Source organism: Scyliorhinus torazame, chromosome 5 (genome assembly GCF_047496885.1).
Source record: "Scyliorhinus torazame isolate Kashiwa2021f chromosome 5, sScyTor2.1, whole genome shotgun sequence".
NCBI lineage: Eukaryota > Metazoa > Chordata > Chondrichthyes > Carcharhiniformes > Scyliorhinidae > Scyliorhinus > Scyliorhinus torazame.
The window spans coordinates 167,927,486-167,944,089 of NC_092711.1; the positions used below are offsets into that span (position 1 = coordinate 167,927,486).

At 50.2% G+C, this 16,604-nt stretch overlaps 3 protein-coding genes across 4 annotated transcripts in view; 1 reads left to right on the forward strand and 2 right to left on the reverse strand.

Annotated features, from left to right (window-relative positions):
- Positions 1 to 11,315, reverse strand: part of LOC140422304 (uncharacterized) — a 41,030-nt gene extending 29,715 nt beyond the window's left edge. The window contains exon 1 of the mRNA XM_072507336.1: positions 11,184 to 11,315. The gene's annotated coding sequence lies outside the window, so the exon portion shown is untranslated. The remainder of the gene's footprint in view (positions 1 to 11,183) is intronic.
- The window catches only part of LOC140422297 (uncharacterized), a 380,604-nt gene that overhangs the window by 221,296 nt on the left and 142,704 nt on the right, over positions 1 to 16,604 (forward strand). The window lies entirely within an intron of this gene.
- LOC140422299 (uncharacterized) lies at positions 1,127 to 11,155 on the reverse strand. Of its 2 annotated transcripts, XM_072507324.1 has the most exons (3): positions 11,000 to 11,150; positions 8,980 to 9,151; positions 1,127 to 3,008 (listed from the first exon to the last, which is right to left on the reverse strand). In XM_072507324.1, the coding sequence occupies exon 3, from the start codon at positions 2,659 to 2,661 to the stop codon at positions 1,372 to 1,374; it is 1,290 nt and encodes a 429-aa protein (XP_072363425.1). In that variant the 5' UTR covers positions 2,662 to 3,008; positions 8,980 to 9,151; positions 11,000 to 11,150; the 3' UTR covers positions 1,127 to 1,371. The 2 variants fall into 2 exon arrangements, with proteins under 2 accessions (XP_072363425.1, XP_072363424.1); XM_072507323.1 differs by lacking the exon at positions 8,980 to 9,151 and having other exon boundaries at positions 11,000 to 11,155.

The following is a 16,604-nucleotide window of genomic DNA, read 5'->3' on the forward strand; positions in this document are numbered from 1 at the left end:
TTCTTAAAGGAATCTATATTTTATGTAAATAAAATGCTAGTGGTTGCCTGTCTGTCTATTGTCCATCGTCATACAAAGAACAACAAAGAAGAAAGGACAGCACAGGAACAGGCCCTTCGGCCCACCAAGCCTGCTCGGATCATGATGTTTGTCTAAACTAAAACCTTCTGTGCTTCCAGGGTCTGTATCCGTCTATTCCCATCCTATTCATGTATTCGTCAAGATGCCTCTTAAACGTCACTATCGTACCTGCTTCCACCACCTCCTCCGGCAGCGAGTTCCAGGCACTCACCGCATTCGGTGTAAAAATAACTCCCTCACACATCTCCTCTAAACTTTGCCCCTCGCACCTTAAACCTCTGTCACCTGGTAATTGACTTTTCCAACCTGGGAAAAAGCTTCTGACTATCCACTCTGTCCGTGCCAGTCAATTTTGTAAACTTTTATCAGGTCGTCCCTCAACTCTGTCGCTCGAGTGAAAACAATCAGAGTTTATCCAACCTCTCCTCATAGCTAATAACCTCCAGGCCAAGAAACATCCTGGTAAACCTCCTCTGTACTCTCTCCAAAGCCTCCACATCCTTTTGGTAATGTGGTGACCAGAATTGTAGGCAATATCCACGTGTGGCCTAACTAAGGTTTTGTGCAGCGGCTGCATGACTTGCCAATTTTTATACTCAATGTCCAGACCAATGAAGACAAGCATGCCGTCTGCCTTCTTAGCTCCTTATCCACCTGCGTTGCCACTTTCAGTGATACGTTTATTGTAATTTCCCAATCTACCACAGACAACTTGCCCCTCATACCATGACAGTCTCCTTCTGTGAGAAACACCCAGATAAATTAGACAAAAGAACCCTGTAACCACCACAGCCCATCTTCATGGCAACGTGGCTGCTTTGGGAACTAAATATCTTCCAATGTGCAAACACCTTTTCATTCTGTGCTCCTCGTCAAACTTGGAACCAGGTAATCGCAACTAGCCTCAAAAATGGTCAGCCCACCGGAGGCAGAGGTGTTAGACTGACCAGTCCAGCAGAAAGAAACCCTCCAATCATCACCATTCACCAGATGTCAGAATGAACAAAATGCAGTCCTGGATGTCAGTGAGAGCAGAAACAATAACAACGGAGCCAACATCTGCAATTTATTGTGAACTTGTTGGAGTCACAACAGGTGTGATGAATCACAAAACCCCCTCCCCACATTGAGAGCAGATGAATGGTCTTTCCCCAGAATTAACTCGCTAGTGTCTCCGGAGATGGGACGGATCATTGAATGTCTCCCCTGCTCAGAGTAGGTGAATGGCCTCTTCCAGGTGTTAACTCACTAGGGTTCCTGCAGGGTGTATGGATATCTGAATCCCTTCTCTCACGAAGAGCAGGTTAACGCCTTCTCCCCTGTGTGAACTCGCTGGTGTTTCCGCAGGTTGGATAACCAAATGAATCCCTTCTCACACTGAGAACAGGTGAACGGCCTCTCCCCAGTGTGAACCCGCTGGTGTCCCAGCAGGCTCCATGAAGTAGTGAATCCCTTCTCACACTGAGAGCAGGCGAACGGCCTCACCCCAGTGTGAACACGCTGGTGTGTCAGCAGGTTCGATGAAGTAGTGAATCCCTTCTCACACTGAGAGCAGGTGAACGCCTTCTCCCCAGTGTGAACTCGCTGGTGTCTCAGCAGGCCGGATGAAGTAGTGAATCCCTTCTCACACTGAGAGCAGGTGAACAGCCTCTCCCTAGTGTGAACTCGCTGGTGTGTCAGCAGGCCAGATGAAGTAGTGAATCCCTTCTCACACTGAGAGCAGGTGAACGGCCTCTCCCCAGTGTGAACTCGCTGGTGTGCCAGCAGTCCCGCTGAAGTAGTTAATCCCTTCTCACACTGAGAGCAGGTGAACGCCTTCTCCCCAGTGTGAACTCGCTGGTGTGTCAGCAGGCCGGATGAAGTAGTGAATCCCTTCTCACACTGAGAGCAGGTGAACGGCCTCTCCCCAGTGTGAACTCGCTGGTGTGTCAGCAGGCCGGATGAAGTAGTGAATCCCTTCTCACACTGAGAGCAGGTGAACGGCCTCTCCCCAGTGTGAAGTCGCTGGTGTGTTAGCAGGCCGGATGAAGTAGTGAATCCCTTCTCACACTGAGAGCAGGTGAACGGCCTCTCCCCAATGTGAACTCGCTGGTGTGTCCGCAGGTCGGATAACTGAGTGAATCCTTTCTGACACTTAGAGCAGGTGAACCGCCTCGCCCCAGTGTGAACTCGCTGATGTCTCTGCAGGACGGATAACCGAGTGAATCCCTTCTGACACTGAGAGCAGGTGAACGGCCTCTCCCCAGTGTGAACTCGCTTATGTGCCAGCAGTCCCGATGAAGTAGTGAATCTCTTCTCACACTGAGAGCAGGTGAACGGCCTCTCCCCAGTGTGAACTCGCTGGTGTGTCAGCAGGGTGGATAACTGAGTGAATCCCTTTTCACACTGAGAGCAGGTGAACGGCCTCTCCCCAGTGTGAACTCGCTGATGTTTCCGCAGGTCGGATAACTGAGCGAATCCCCTCTCACACACAGAGCACGTGAACGGCCTCTCCCCAGTGTGAATGCGCCGATGAACTTCCAGCTCAGATGGGACCCTGAATCCCTTCCCACAGTCCCCACATTTCCACCGTTTCTCCATGTTTTGGGTATCCTCGTGTCTCTCCAGGTTTGCCGATCAGTTGAAGCCTCGTCCACACACAACACGTGTACAGTCTCTGTCCGCTGTGAATGGTGAGATGTTTTTTCAGGCTGCGTAACTGGTTAAAGCTCTTTCCACAGTCAGTGCCCTGGAACACTCTCACTCGTGTGTGTGTGTCTCGGGGCTTTTCCAGTCACACTGATGTTTTGAAGCCGACAGAAAAGACAAACATTTCTCCTTCTAGATTCAAAGTCCGGTGATATTCAGTTTCAAGGAATTGAGAGACTCAGTCAGATTGAGATGTGACGTTTGAGATTTCTGTCTGTAATTCCTCCTCTTCTAATATCCTGTAAAAACAATTTACAAAAGTTACTTTTCTTCTCCTCATTTTGGAGAAGGTTTCCTGAGGGTAACGACAGTCTGGCCGTGAGGTTAATCCTCCGGGTCCTCAGTCTTATTGAGGAATGTCCCCTTGGGTCTATTGTGGTGGTGATTCTTTTGTATTTTTGTTATTATGGGAGGGTTTATGTGTTGTTGACTTTATCCTACTCTGGTACAGACGGGGCTTTTATCTGTGAAAGGAGCAATTTGGAGAAACTTTGGTGCCTCTGGTGTAAAGTGAGTTGGAGGAGGGGGTAATGGCGCACGCACGATTGTGGTGTGAAAATCTGTTCCTGTTCTCTCTTGTCGCCTAACTAATGGCGGCAGTTAATCTGCAAATTTTCTCAGGGAATGTACGGGGCATCCATCACCCTATCAGAAGGAAAAATATCCTCTCCTTTCGAAAGGAGAAAGTCGACATCGCTTTATTACAGGAAACCCATCTGGATTATGAGGAACACTTTAAATTGAGGCGGGATTGGATGGGGAAGTTTTTTTCACCTCTTTTTCATCCAGTAACAGACTTGTGGCAATGCTTATTATACACTATCCAAGCAGTCAGGGTAACTCTGCCGATTACAATGTGCATGTCAATTTCCTTTGTGCCGGTCCCCCCATCTCCCGTCCCTCCCCTCCGCCCCATCACTCGTCGTTTCTGGGTCCTTTCCTGGGCCCTTCACTGTACAATGGGAGTTATCTATTATTTACAAGTGGACGGTGCCCCCCCTCCCCCCCCACCCCCACCCATTGATGGGCCTCCCCCCTTCCACCCCGCGCACTCCCTGTCCTGTTTTAAACCTTCCCTTGGGGGGTTCCTCCTCTTGTGTTTTTGTTCTCGGCTCTCTGGTCTCTGTGTCAGTTGGTTTCTGGTTCTCCCACCTTGTCCCAGTAGCCCCCCCCACCTCTTTTCCTGCCTGCTCCCTGTGATCCCGTTGGCCCCCGTACACCCACCTCCCTCCCCAGTGTTCCATTGGCCGCTGGCTTCAAACAGGTCCTGGAACAAGTTGGTGAATGGCCTCCACACTTTGTGGGAACGATCCTCTGACCCTCGGACGGTGAGCTTAATCTTCACCAGGTGGAGAAATTCCGATAGGTCTGCCAGCCAGTCTACAGCTGTGGGTGGTGCTGCTGATCGTCAGCCGAGCAGGATTCTCCAGCGGCCGATTAGAGAAGCAAAGGCAAGGGCGTCCACCCTCTTCCCCATGAGTAGTTCTGTCTGGTCCGATACCCCGAAGACTGCCATTTGTGGGCACGGCTCCACCTTCATAACCATGGACATTGCCTCTAAATAGGCTGTCCAGAATTCGACAAGTCTGGGGCATACTCAGAACATGTGGGTATGGTTTGCCGGGCCCCGCTGGCACCATTCACATTTGTCCTCCATCTCCGGGAAGAACCTGCTCATTCGGGTTCTTGTCAGGTGCGCTCTGTGCACAACATTCAGCTGCATGAAGCTTAGCCTTGCGTAGGAGAAGGTGGAGTTGGTCCCGTTCAGTGCTTCGCTCCAGAGACCCCACCCTATTTCCGTCCCTCGCTCTTCTGCCCATTTTTCCTGGGTTTCGTCAAGTAAGGAGCGCATCCTTATTAAGAGTTGTCCGTACAGGTCCCCACAGTTTCCCTTCCCCAGACTGTCTGCGTCCAGTAACTCCTCTTGCATTGTGCTTCTCAGGGTTTCTGGGTGTGCTGGTGTCTCCTTGCAGAGAAAGTGTTTGACCTGGAGCTCATCCCTGTTTGGTAGGTTCAGTCTCTCCATCAGCTCCTCTAAGGTCGCTAGTCTATTTCCCGTGTAAAAGTCCCTAACCATCAGTGTTCCCCCACCCTGTCTCTACCTCTTGAAGGTGGTGTTGAGAATGGCTGGTGCAAACCTATGGTTGCCGCAGATGGGGGCCATGAAGGACACATCGGTCAGACTGAAATGCTGCCACATCTGGTTCCAGGTTCTCAGGGTAGCTGCCACCACTGGACTGGTGCTGCCGGGGATGGGAGTGGGGCCCGGAGGGTCATTCCTGTACATGAGGACTCGTCCATCATCACCCATTCTATGACTGGGCCCTTTACCCATCTCCTCACTCTTTCGGCCGTGGCTGCCCAGTGTTAGTATTGCAAGTTCGGGAGGGCCAGGCCTCCCATGTTTCTTCTCCATTGTAGTACTGTTTTAGGGATTTTGGAATTCTTGCCCCTCCGCACAAACGCCATAATCACCTTATCTATTGAATGGAAAAAGGCCTTGGGGATGTAGATCGGTAAGGATCTAAACAGGAAGAGGAACCTGGGCAGTACATTCATCTTGATCATCTGCATCCTCCCCGCCAGGGAAAGCAGGAATCCATCCCATCTCTGTGGGTCGTTTTTGACTTCCTCCGCCAGACTGGTCAGCTTCCACTTGTGGATTCGTGTCCACTCGTGGGAAAACTGGATCTCCAGGTAGCGGGATTTGTTTTGGGCTATTTTAACTGGGAGGCCCTCCAGCTCTGCCCCTCCCCCTCACCGGGAAATCTTTGTTTTTGCCCAGGTTGGGTTTGTGGCCCAAGAAGATTCCGAACTCTCTCCGGGGAGGAGGGGGTCCTCGGAGGCGTACAGTCCCCGGTAGAAGGCCTTGAACGCTTGGTTGACCTTTTTTGGTTGGGCTACGGGACGGCTATGGTTGGGCGGCACGGTAGCACAGTGGTCAGCAATTTTGCTTCACAGCGCCAGGGTCCCAGGTTCGATTCCCGTCACTGTCTGTGTGGAGTCTGCACGTTCTCCCCATGTCTGCGCGGGTTTCCTCCGGGAGCTCCGGTTTCCTCCCACAAGTCCCGAAAGGCATACTGTTAGGTGAATTGGACATTCTGAATTCTCCCTCAGTGTACCCGAACAGGTGCCGGAGTGTGGCGACTAGGGTATTTTCACACTAACTTCATTGCTGTGTTAATGTAAGCCTACTTGTGACAATTATAAAAATTATTCTACCAGTCTGCCTCTGTTATCCTTTACCTGGGCTATTTCCCTAGTGGCTGCCTTCTTTCTCAGCTGGTGAACCAGCAGGCGGCTAGCCCTCTCCGCGCTCATAAAAGGTCCCCCGTGCCTGGTGGAGTTGGTCACTGCTTTCCTGGTGGGGAGCAGGTCAAAGTTCTTTTGCAGCTTCTTCCTCTCCAGCAGAAGCTCTATGGTCAGGGCCTCGGAGTATCGTCTGTCAACCTCCAGAATGGAGTCGATCAGTTGCTGCCTAACCGCTCTCTCTTCCCTGTCTCTACGAGCCTTTTGGCGATTATTTTTCCCCGAATCACAGCCTTCAGTGCCTCCCAGAACGTGGAAGTTGAGACTTCCCCGTTCTGGCTGTTAGTGATGTACTTGCCGATGGCCGGTGATGTTTTCTGGCAGAAGACCTTGTCGGCCAAGAGGGCCGTGTCCAACCTCCATGTGGGGCATTGGGTTTGTCCCGTCTCCAACCTCACATCCATGTAATGTGGAGCGTGGTCTGAGATTCCAATCATGGATTATTTCGCTCTGACTATTTCTGGAAGCACCGATTTCCCCACAACAAAGAAGCCGATGTGAGTGTAGACCTTGTGCACTGGTGAGAAGAACGAGAATTCCTTCTCACCCGGGTGTAAGAATTGCCAGGGATCCACTGCCCCCGTCTGCTCCATGAACGTTCCCAGTTCCCTCACCATGGCTGTCATTTTCCCTGTTCTGGGATTGATCTGTCAGTAAATGGATCCTGTAAACAGGTGTGAAGTTTCCCCGCTCATGATCAGACCGTATCCCCCCCTCTTCTATCTCCCTCCCAGCCCACTGTATCCCCCCCTCTTCTATTCTGCCCCCCACCCCACCGTATCCCCCTCCTCTATCCTCTCTTTCTCCCCCCCCCCCCCACACACAGACGCTCTCTTCCCAGTGGGAGATGTGCCACGGGCCCTCTCTCTCCCGTACTTCCTGGCACTAGCTTTCCCGCTGGTGTGCCCCCCCCCCACCCAGGATCGATCTGACCCCCATCCTACACCCGCTCTGCTTGTGTCCCTGCTGCCTCCTCCTCACCCTCTCCTGCGCTCTGCTGACCTCGCCCCCTCCCTCCTATGAGCTGGCTCCCCTGTTCATTGCGAGGTGACGCCCTGTCGATGTCTGGCGGTTTGGGGAAGCTGTCCCTCCCAATCAGATTTCCCAGCATTTGGGCCACGTAGTCGATTGGGGCCGCCGACCCGCTTGCTCGCCGCTCCTGTCCCTTGCTGCAGTTTGTGACCCTGCAGCCTTTCGAGCTGTTGCTTCCTAGCATTTTGTTGTCCGCACTATTGTTGAGGGTGAGGGGATGTTGAAGTCTGATTTTGCGGCTAAATTCGGCCGACAGTGCCTATTTTTCTGTTGTATGGAGGAGAGCCACCTGATGTGTGACTGCTCAGCACATCCCCGTCACAAGTTCCCTCTCTTTTGAATGTTGACTTGAAATTGCGATCTTATGTTTTGGTGATAAGGCTGGAGGACATCCTTCCGACAATCGTGCGGGAGGACCAGACTGGGTTTATACGGAGAAGATTTTCCAGTAACAACGTTGGAAGGTTGCTGAATTTGATTCAGGCTGTTCAGAAATATGCATTGGATGGGCTGGTGATCTCCTTCAATGCATAGAAAGCTTTTGCTTGAGTTGAGTGGAATTATCTGGTGTATCCGCTGCGAGGCTTCGGGTTGGGTGAGGATTATATTGAGTGGATTCAATTGTTACATCACAGACCGGCAGCGGCGGTGCTCACCAATGGTTTGCGGGCATCGAATTTTCAGCTTCAGAGAGGGACTAGACAGGGCTGCCCTCTGTCCCCCTTGTCCACTGAGCCAATGCCAGAGGCTATCAGATCGGAGTCTCTGATATCGGGACTGGGGGGTGGGGTGAGGCAGCACAAGATCACTCTGTGTGCACATGACGGGCTGCTGTTTGTGTTGAACCCCAGTGTTTCAGTCCTGGACATTATTGGAGTAGTGGATAGATTTTTTTTAAAGTATTTTCATTCTGATTTTAACATTTGCAACACATAACATTACAAAGTAAAACCAACACAAAACCTCTAAACCCACCCCAACTCCCTAACAAAACTCTTCACCTCCCTCCCCTCCCACCTAGCAGTTCCTTGAAATTATAGAACATAGAATCCGTACAGTGCAGAAGGAGGCCATTCAGCCCATCGAGTCTGCACCGACTCTTTGAAAGAGCACCCTACATAAGCCCATGTCTCCACCCTATCCCTGTAACCCATTAACCCCACCTACCCTTTAATGGAAGCCTACAAAGCCTCCGTTTCCCTGCTCCAACCCCACACGTACTCTGCGTTCGCCGCCCAATAATAGTATAACAGGTTCAGCAGGGCCAAGCCGCCTGACTGTCGCCCTCTCTGAATCACCGTCTTCCGAATCCTTGCCACCTTATCTGCCCACACAAACGATTAAACCAACCAATCCACCCCCATAAAGACCAATTTTGGCAAAAAGACCATTAGGCACCGAGATAAAAATAAAAACCACAAAATGTTCATCTTAACCAGCTGCACCTGATTGTGGATAGATTTAGTGCCTTCTCTGGTTATAAGATGAATTTTACTGAGTCAGAGGCCATGCTGGTGAGGGGAGGGGGAGGGGGGGGGAGGGTGTTGCAGGGTAAGCCCCCTCCTCTTGCTAAGTTCTCAATCAGATGCTCCCCCCTTGGGATTTAAATATCTGGGAATATCAATGACCCTTTTTCAGACAGCTATATGGGGCCAACTTTCCACAGCTGATGGTGACTATTAGGTGGGACCTTGCCCGGTGGTCGGCTCTTCCGATTTCATGGCGAGGGAGGATCACCTTCATTAAAATGAATGTGTTGCCCAGACTGCATACCCTCTGCAGATGCTGCCTATGCTGCTGTCAACCATGGTCATTCAGGAAATTAATGGAATGATTAGTACATTTATCTGGAATAAAAATAAACCTCACCTCAACTTAGTTAAGCTCCAATCACCAGGAGCTAAAGGTGGGTGTCTCCGGAATATCAGGCTTTATCAATTGGCCTCTCATCTTAGTTTCACACGGAATTTGGTTACGATAGCCCCAACATCCATCAGGCTCGATATGGAAGCAGGCCAATCAGTTCTCCCTCTATCCAAAACTGGCACAGATTGATTACAGAATGTATCCCATTGCAATTGTAATGTCTGTACTTCATTCTAAGTCTGATGCATTTGTTAAATAATGAGACCCCTGTCTCAAATATATGTGCTCCAATTTGACAGACTTGCTCCTCCAGGGATTTCCATCAGTGAATTCAATTCAACTGAGCCCAGAGTAGGGCACAGTGAGGCACAGTGGTTAGCACAGAGCCAGGGAACCAGGTTTGATTCCTTGAATGCCTATCTGTGTGGACATGGACATTCGCCCTGTGTCTGTGTGGGTTGCCTCTGGGTGCTCCAGTTTCCTCCCACAGTCCAAAGATGTGCAGGTTAAGTGGATTGGTCATGCTAAATTGCCCCTTAGTGTCCAAAGATGTTAGGTTAGGTGGGTTGACGATGATCAATGCACCGGATTATGGGGATAGGGTGGGGAGTCTGCCTCGGTGAGTGCATTTTCTGAGGGTCAGTGCAGACTTGAAGAAGCGAATAGCCTCCTTCTGCACTATAGAGATTCTGTGTCATCTATGTTATTTTAATTCAACTATGCTGTTAGTCTGTTTTGGGGTGTGCATTGGTATCCTTCTGTTTTTATATAATCTTACCCTCTTTCCCCACTCACTCTGTTTACCGGTTGTTCAATTAATCTGGCATTTCATATAGCGGCTCTGGTCCCTAAAATATCCTGCTACAAATTAATTCTGCAATGTGTTGCTTGTATTTATGCAGCAATATCAGTTGTTCTACACTGTACCCATTTTCCATCAATTTTTCTGTTAGTCTGTTGCATTCATTATTTTTAAAAGTTTTTAAAAATAACAAAAGAAATATTAAAAATCTGTCCAACTCATCCATGAATATATTCATGATGTGGAGATGCCGGCGTTGGACTGGGGTGAGCACAGTACGAAGTCTTACAACACCAGGTTAAAGTCCAACAGGTTTGTTTCGATGTCACTAGCTTTCGGAGCGCTGCTCCTTCCTCAGGTGAATGAAGAGGTATGTTCCAGAAACACATATATAGACGAATTCAAAGATGCCAAACAATACCAGGAATGCGACCATTAGCAGGTGATTAAATCTTTACAGATCCAGAGATGGGGTAACCCCAGGTTAAATTCACACCTCTTTAACCTGGGGTTACCCCATCTCTGGATCTGTAAAGATTTAATCACCTGCTAATGGTCGCATTCCAAGCATTGTTTGGCATCTTTGAATTTGTCTATCTATGTGTTTCTGGAACATACCTCTTCATTCACCTGAGGAAGGAGCAGCGCTCCGAAAGCTAGTGACATCGAAACAAACCTGTTGGACTTTAACCTGGTGTTGTAAGACTTCGTAATGAATATATTCATTGACTCTCAAACTCCACTGGTCCATGTGGAAGAGAAATCCAGAAACTAACAACCCACTGAGGGAAGAGATGACTGGAAATATATAACATAGCTACAGCACAATATTACACAACTGGAGTTAATAATAAATGTACTTTATTACAGACCATATGTAATATATCTAATCTGTACCATTTAAAAATACTAGACATATCTCTGTCTGATATTAATTTACTGACCCCTTAAATGTGAGCCATCTCCAGGGGAAACCAGCCCTTTAATTGTGAACATTGGGAAAGAGACCATCCTTTTAGTCAGACAAATAAATGTGTCGAGCTGAGGGAACAAAGGATGTCAATGTCTTTAAGAGAGAGAGAGAGAGACCTGGGCCAAGCTTTGCAGAGTCTGCACCCTCCCTGGATTCACTTCCTTTCCCTTCAGTTGCTGCAAGTGACCAATTAAAGGTGAGAATGAGAAAAGAAATGGAAAGGGGGAGAAAGGAAAGTTTTTACTCACAGATGTTGGAGACACAGGAGGAAGTTTCACTTCCAATGCCCGCTTTGTGACGTCACGAGAACCCGATCTGAATCAACCAATAAGAATCACTCTGTTCAACAGACGTTTTCGGGTCTCAGTGCGCAGACTCGGCACGCGGACACGGGAGCCCCGAAGCCCCACCCCCACCAGTTTTCCCCTGTACCTCCTCGAGACAAAGGTTTCCAAAAAACCGGCTGATGGATGCAGCCAGATCGAGAAGCAACTCGGTGAGCTCCCCCTGGCCCGGGACTGCGCATGTCCCAAGGAAGAGGGGAAGTTGCGTATGTGCAGGGGAGAGCCCGCCTCCTGACCTTCTGAGGTTTTGATCATTGGAAAGAGTTGTGGGACCGGAAGGACTCTCGTCCTCCAGCCAATCAGCGCGCGGGCTTTGTGTGAATGAAGATTGAGCTTCACACAGACTGAAACGTCCTCCTGTCTCCAATATCTGTCAGTAAAACACTTTCTTTTCTCCCCCTTTCCATTTCTTTTCTCATTCTGACCTTCAATTGGTCACTTGCAGCAACTGAAGGGAAAGGAAGTGAATCCAGGGAGGGTGCAGACTCTGCAAAGCTTGGCCCAGGTCTCTCTCTCTCTCAAAGACATTGACATCCTTTGCTCCCTCAGCTTGACACATGTCTTTGGCTAAAAGGATGGTCTCTTTCTGAATGCTCACAATTGAAGGGTTCTTTTCCCCAGGAGATGGCTGACAGTTAAGGGGGCAGTAAATTAATATCAGAAATAACGAGAAATGTCCAGTGTAGTTATATGGCACAGAGCAGATATATTATTGATAGTTCTGCAATAAAGTACATTTATTATCATCCCATTTTCTCCAAATGAAATGTGTTTCAATGGGTACCCGCATGGGTCCTAGCTACGCTTGCCTAACACAAGACCCTGCTTCCATACCCGCATGTCTACCCTTGTCTTCTGCAGTGTTGCAGTGAAGCTCAATGCAAACTGGAGGAACAACATCTCATCTTCCGGTTAGGCACGCTAATTCCTTCCAGTCTCAACATCGAATTCAACAACTTCAGATGATCAGCTCTACCCCACCTCGACCCATTTGTTTTCATCCCATTTCATTTTAACTGTCTTTTACCATTTATTTCTCTCTTGCCTTTCTTTATATATATTTACCCCCCATCTTCTCCACGTTTCCTTACTTTCTCCCCTTTGCTTCCCACCTTCCCCTCCCCCCACATCTACAACTTCATAGTTTACCCTCTGATGTTAATTTCTCTGCAGTTTGGCCTTTCACACCTTTTGTTCTCTCTGGGGACTGCCATTAGCACTCCCCTTGCGTTATGTGGCTATTGGCACCTCGTTTCCCTTGGTTTCTGTGGCTATGACTCATCTTTCATTCTCACTCCACAATATAAATATTTCCCACTTTCTCTGTCTTTTAGCTTTGACAAAGGGTCATCTGGACTCAACGTTAGCTCTTTTCACTCCCTACAGATGCTGCCAGACCTGTTGAGATTTTCCAGCATTTTCTCTTTGGTTTATTATCATTTCTTGTCTTGTAATATTGTTCTGTAGCTATGTTTTTTATTCCTAGTCATCTCTGCCCTCAGAAGGTCGTTAGTCTCTGGAATTCTTATCCACAGTGACCAGTGGAGGCGGGGAGGGTCATTGAATGTTTTTTACGGATAAATTGGACAGATTGTTTTAAATCTGTTTATTATTATATTTTTAAAAAATATTTTTTTAAGCATAACCACAACAGAGTAACAGTAAAATTGGTGGAAAATGGGTACAGAGCAGAACAAGAGCTATTGCCAGCAACAATACAACAACATTTTGCAATAGAACAACCAGATAACAAGTTAACATCGTGGGCGCGATTTTCCGAAGAGGAAACAAAGTCCCCTAGCAAGCACGTTTAGCTGCGTGTTTCATGCCACTCTCAGCGCTGAGAAACACATGGCTATTCAACGTGACACGCATTGTATAGAGGACCGGAATGGGGACGCACAGCCAAGGCTGCACTTAACCCATTTTTCTACTGTGAGGAGCTTCGCTGGCCGGAACTCCCCAGTTTAGCGAGAGATGGTGAGGCCATTTTTAAATGATGTCTAAATCTCCAAGGCTCCAGAAACGAGCCCTGACCTCCCGACCCCACCCCCTCCAGCCCGATCGCACTATGGAAGGGTCGCCAGCCACCCGAACCCCTCTCAAGACACACGCTGGGCACCCCCTGCCCGATCACATGCACATGCAAAAAATGCCAGCCTGGCAGTGCCAGGCCAGCACCCAAGTGGCACTGCCAAGGGCCAGGCTGACCCTTGTCACCGTGAACATTGTCCTCTTATTTCGCAAAATGACCCTGGTCCTCGTCCCATAGCAGGAATGGTAGGTCTGTCCCACCCAGCCCTTCCTTAACCGCAGCCGGTCCTTCTCCCTCAGATGTGTCTCTCGGAGGAAGACTACGTCGGCTTTCATGCTTTTCAGGTGGATGGAGACTCTGGATCTTTTTACTGGGCCGTTAAGTCCCCCAACGTTCCAGGTGACTATTTTGTCCCCCCGTTCCTGTGGGATCAAACATACTTACCTGGTGGTCGGGCCCCTGCGCTCCGGGGTTTCCCTTTTCCAGAGGACATCCAACATGGCCGCCAACTGTGTGTACACCATGTGGGTGAGCCCCTGCTCTCCAAGGTTTTCCTTTGTTCAGGGACCCTCCAAAGTGGTTGCTTGCAGAGCCATTTTGTTCCAAGTCGCCACATGTGGCCTGTTGTAGCCGGTCTAATGCCTTCCATATTTCTACACCTATTTCTCCCTTCCGGTCTTCTTCCCTCCACCCCCGCACCCCCCCCCCCCCCCCCCCCCCCCCCCCCCGGTCTTCTCACCCGCACACACCCACCTCTATTCCGTAGCTAAACCTTCCCCCTCCCTGCTGTTTTCTCCCCTGATTATCCCTCCGTGCCCGTTATCTGCCCGACCCCACCCTGGGGCCAGGTGGCTTCCCCCTCCGCAGCCTCTCTCTCCTGCATGAATCCCGGTGCTAGCTACCTCACTAGTGTGGTGGCCCCCTCCTGGGAGTTGTTTCACTTCCTCCCATTGCCCGATTTCTGGGCTTCCTGTCCGCCATTTCCCTGTGCTTAGCTATATTTAGATCATCCTTCCCTCTCTTGCTGCTCTCGTCTCCAAAACGGGGCAGTGTTCACCCGTGTGAAGCGGTCTCTGTGGCAATGGTCTCCTGTTGGCTGTGCAGACTGTAAAAGGGAGAGAGCTTTTTTTTGTTAAAACATTGCTTTATCAAAGTCTCATTCTGCGGGCTCTTCATCGCTGCCCCTGCTGCCATTTCTCCAGTCTGTTCTCTGCGACGAACATGCGTCTGCAGGGAGCGTGAGAAAGTGTTCCCTGCCTTGATACATGACCCAGAGCTTGGCTGGGTCCAGCATTCCGAATCCTACGCCGTTTCTGTACAGCGCGGCCTTCACTGTGTTAAATCCGGCCCAATGCTTGGCCAGGTCAGCCCCAACGTCCTGGTAGATCCGGATCTTGTGACCTTCCCGGCTGCAGTTTGTGGACTGCCTGGCCCAGCACAGGATTCTTTCCCGGTCCTGGTACCGGTGCATCTTGCCGATTATCGCCCTCGGCTGTTATCCGGTTTGGGCTTTGATGGGAGCGACCGGTGCACTCTGGCAATTTCTGGTGGTTTGGGGAAGCTGTCCCTTCCCAGCAGGTTACCCAGCATTTGGGCCACATAATCTGTGGGGTTCCTACCTTTGCTCCTCTCCGGTAGGCTCACGATTCGTAGGTTCTGCCGCCTCGACCGGTTCACCTGATCCTCAACCTTTCCTCTCAGGTTGCCTTGTATCGCGACCAGCCTTGCCACCTCCTTTTCCAGGGCGATGATCCAGTCGCTCTGGTCCGTTGTGGCTCTTTCCAGATCTTTAATCGTTGCCTCCTGGGCCTCCAGTCGCTTTTCGGCTTTGTCCAGGGCCACCTGCATGTTCACCAGAGCTTCGGCCACAAGCTTCACCGCAGTTTGTATGTCCAATTTCATCTCTTCGTGGTATTCCCTCAACTCACTTGAGAGGAATATCCTCCATCCATCCCCTGGTGAGAGTGGGCTTTTCGTGCGGTGGGTCGGTTCCTCTCACTCTGGCGGGTTCCGAGGTTCACCGCCTCGTGCGCTGGTCGGCTCAGCCAATTGTTGTTTGTCCCGGCTTTTCCCACTCCTGGTCTCCACTCAGCCTCTGGACTGGCTGTTGTTCAGCATCTTTCCTTCTTCCTTCATTTTGTAATGGTGTGGGGCTGATTTGTATCATTTGCAGGCGTTTGTCAAGGAAAAATAGTCTATTTTTCAGGTTCGCGGGAGGAGAGCCACCTGATGTGTGACTTCTTAGCAAACCCCCGAAACCGGAAGGCCCCTCGCCTTCTCTCTGTTCTCGTACTGGACCCTACTTGCCCTCCGTAGCTGCCGCACCGCTTTTCTCGTCATCAACCTATCAAAGTGCCCCTGCAGCCTCTTCCTCACCCCAGCAACTCCTTAGTGGCCCCCCTCCCCGGTATCTCCTGCCCACCTCGACTATCTGGTCCAGCAGCCGTCCGTGCTCCTCCCTCCTCCTCCGACCCCTGTGAGCCTTAAACAAGATAATCTCACATTGAACCACCGCCTTCAACGTCTCCCAGAACGTGGGTGCCGACACCTTCCCATTCTGATTCAGCTCCACATAATCCCCAGTCACCCTCCTCACCTTATAACAAAACCCCTAATCCGCCAATATGCCTGAGCCCAGCCTCCATCCCGGCCTCTGCACCTGTCCCGAATGAAGCCTCACATCCAGCCAGTGCAGTGCAAGATCTGAGATCATGATTCACGCATAGGCCACTCCCACTACCCCCACCAGCACCACCCGACTCACCACAAAGAAAGCAATACTTCAATACACATTATACACATGCGAGAAGAAGGAGTACTCCCTCCATCCATGGTTCCTGAACCTTCATGGGACAACCATTTCCATATTCTCCATAAACTCTCCCAACTCCTTTGTCATCCTCGACCTTCCCATCGACTTGGGCCTCGACCTGTCCACCTTCGGCTCCATTTCACAATTAAAGTCTCTGCCCATAATCAGTTGCTGTGTATCTATCTCCAGGATCGCTCCCAAGACCCCCTTATAAACCCAGCAACTTCCCAATTAGGCACATATACATTGACTAGCACCACAGGCATCCCGTCTAGCACCCCACTCACTATCACACACCTTCCTCCTGGGTCCTGCACCTCCCTGGCCCCCACGAACCCGGTTCTCTTGTTCAGCAAGATGGCTACCTCTCCTTGACTCTGAATCAAACCCCGAGTGGAAGACTTGCCCCACCCATCCCTCCCTCAGCCTAACCTGATCCTTTACCTGGAGATTTGTCTCCTGTAGAAAAATCACCTCCGCTTTCATACCCCTCAGGTGTGCAAAAACCCGGGCCCTCTTGACCGGCCCATTTAGCCCCCGGACATTTCATGTCACAATCTTACTGGAGGCTTGTACCTCTATTCCCCGCTACCGTCCGCCATCATCCCCTATCAGTTCTGCCTCACTTAATTCTGCCCTGAACTGGGCCCATCCAAGATGGC

What these genes read in the sequence shown, in the direction of transcription:
- LOC140422299 (XM_072507323.1), bottom strand. Translation starts at nt 2,661, where the DNA reads ATGGAGAAACGGTGGAAATGTGGGGACTGTGGGAAGGGATTCAGGGTC.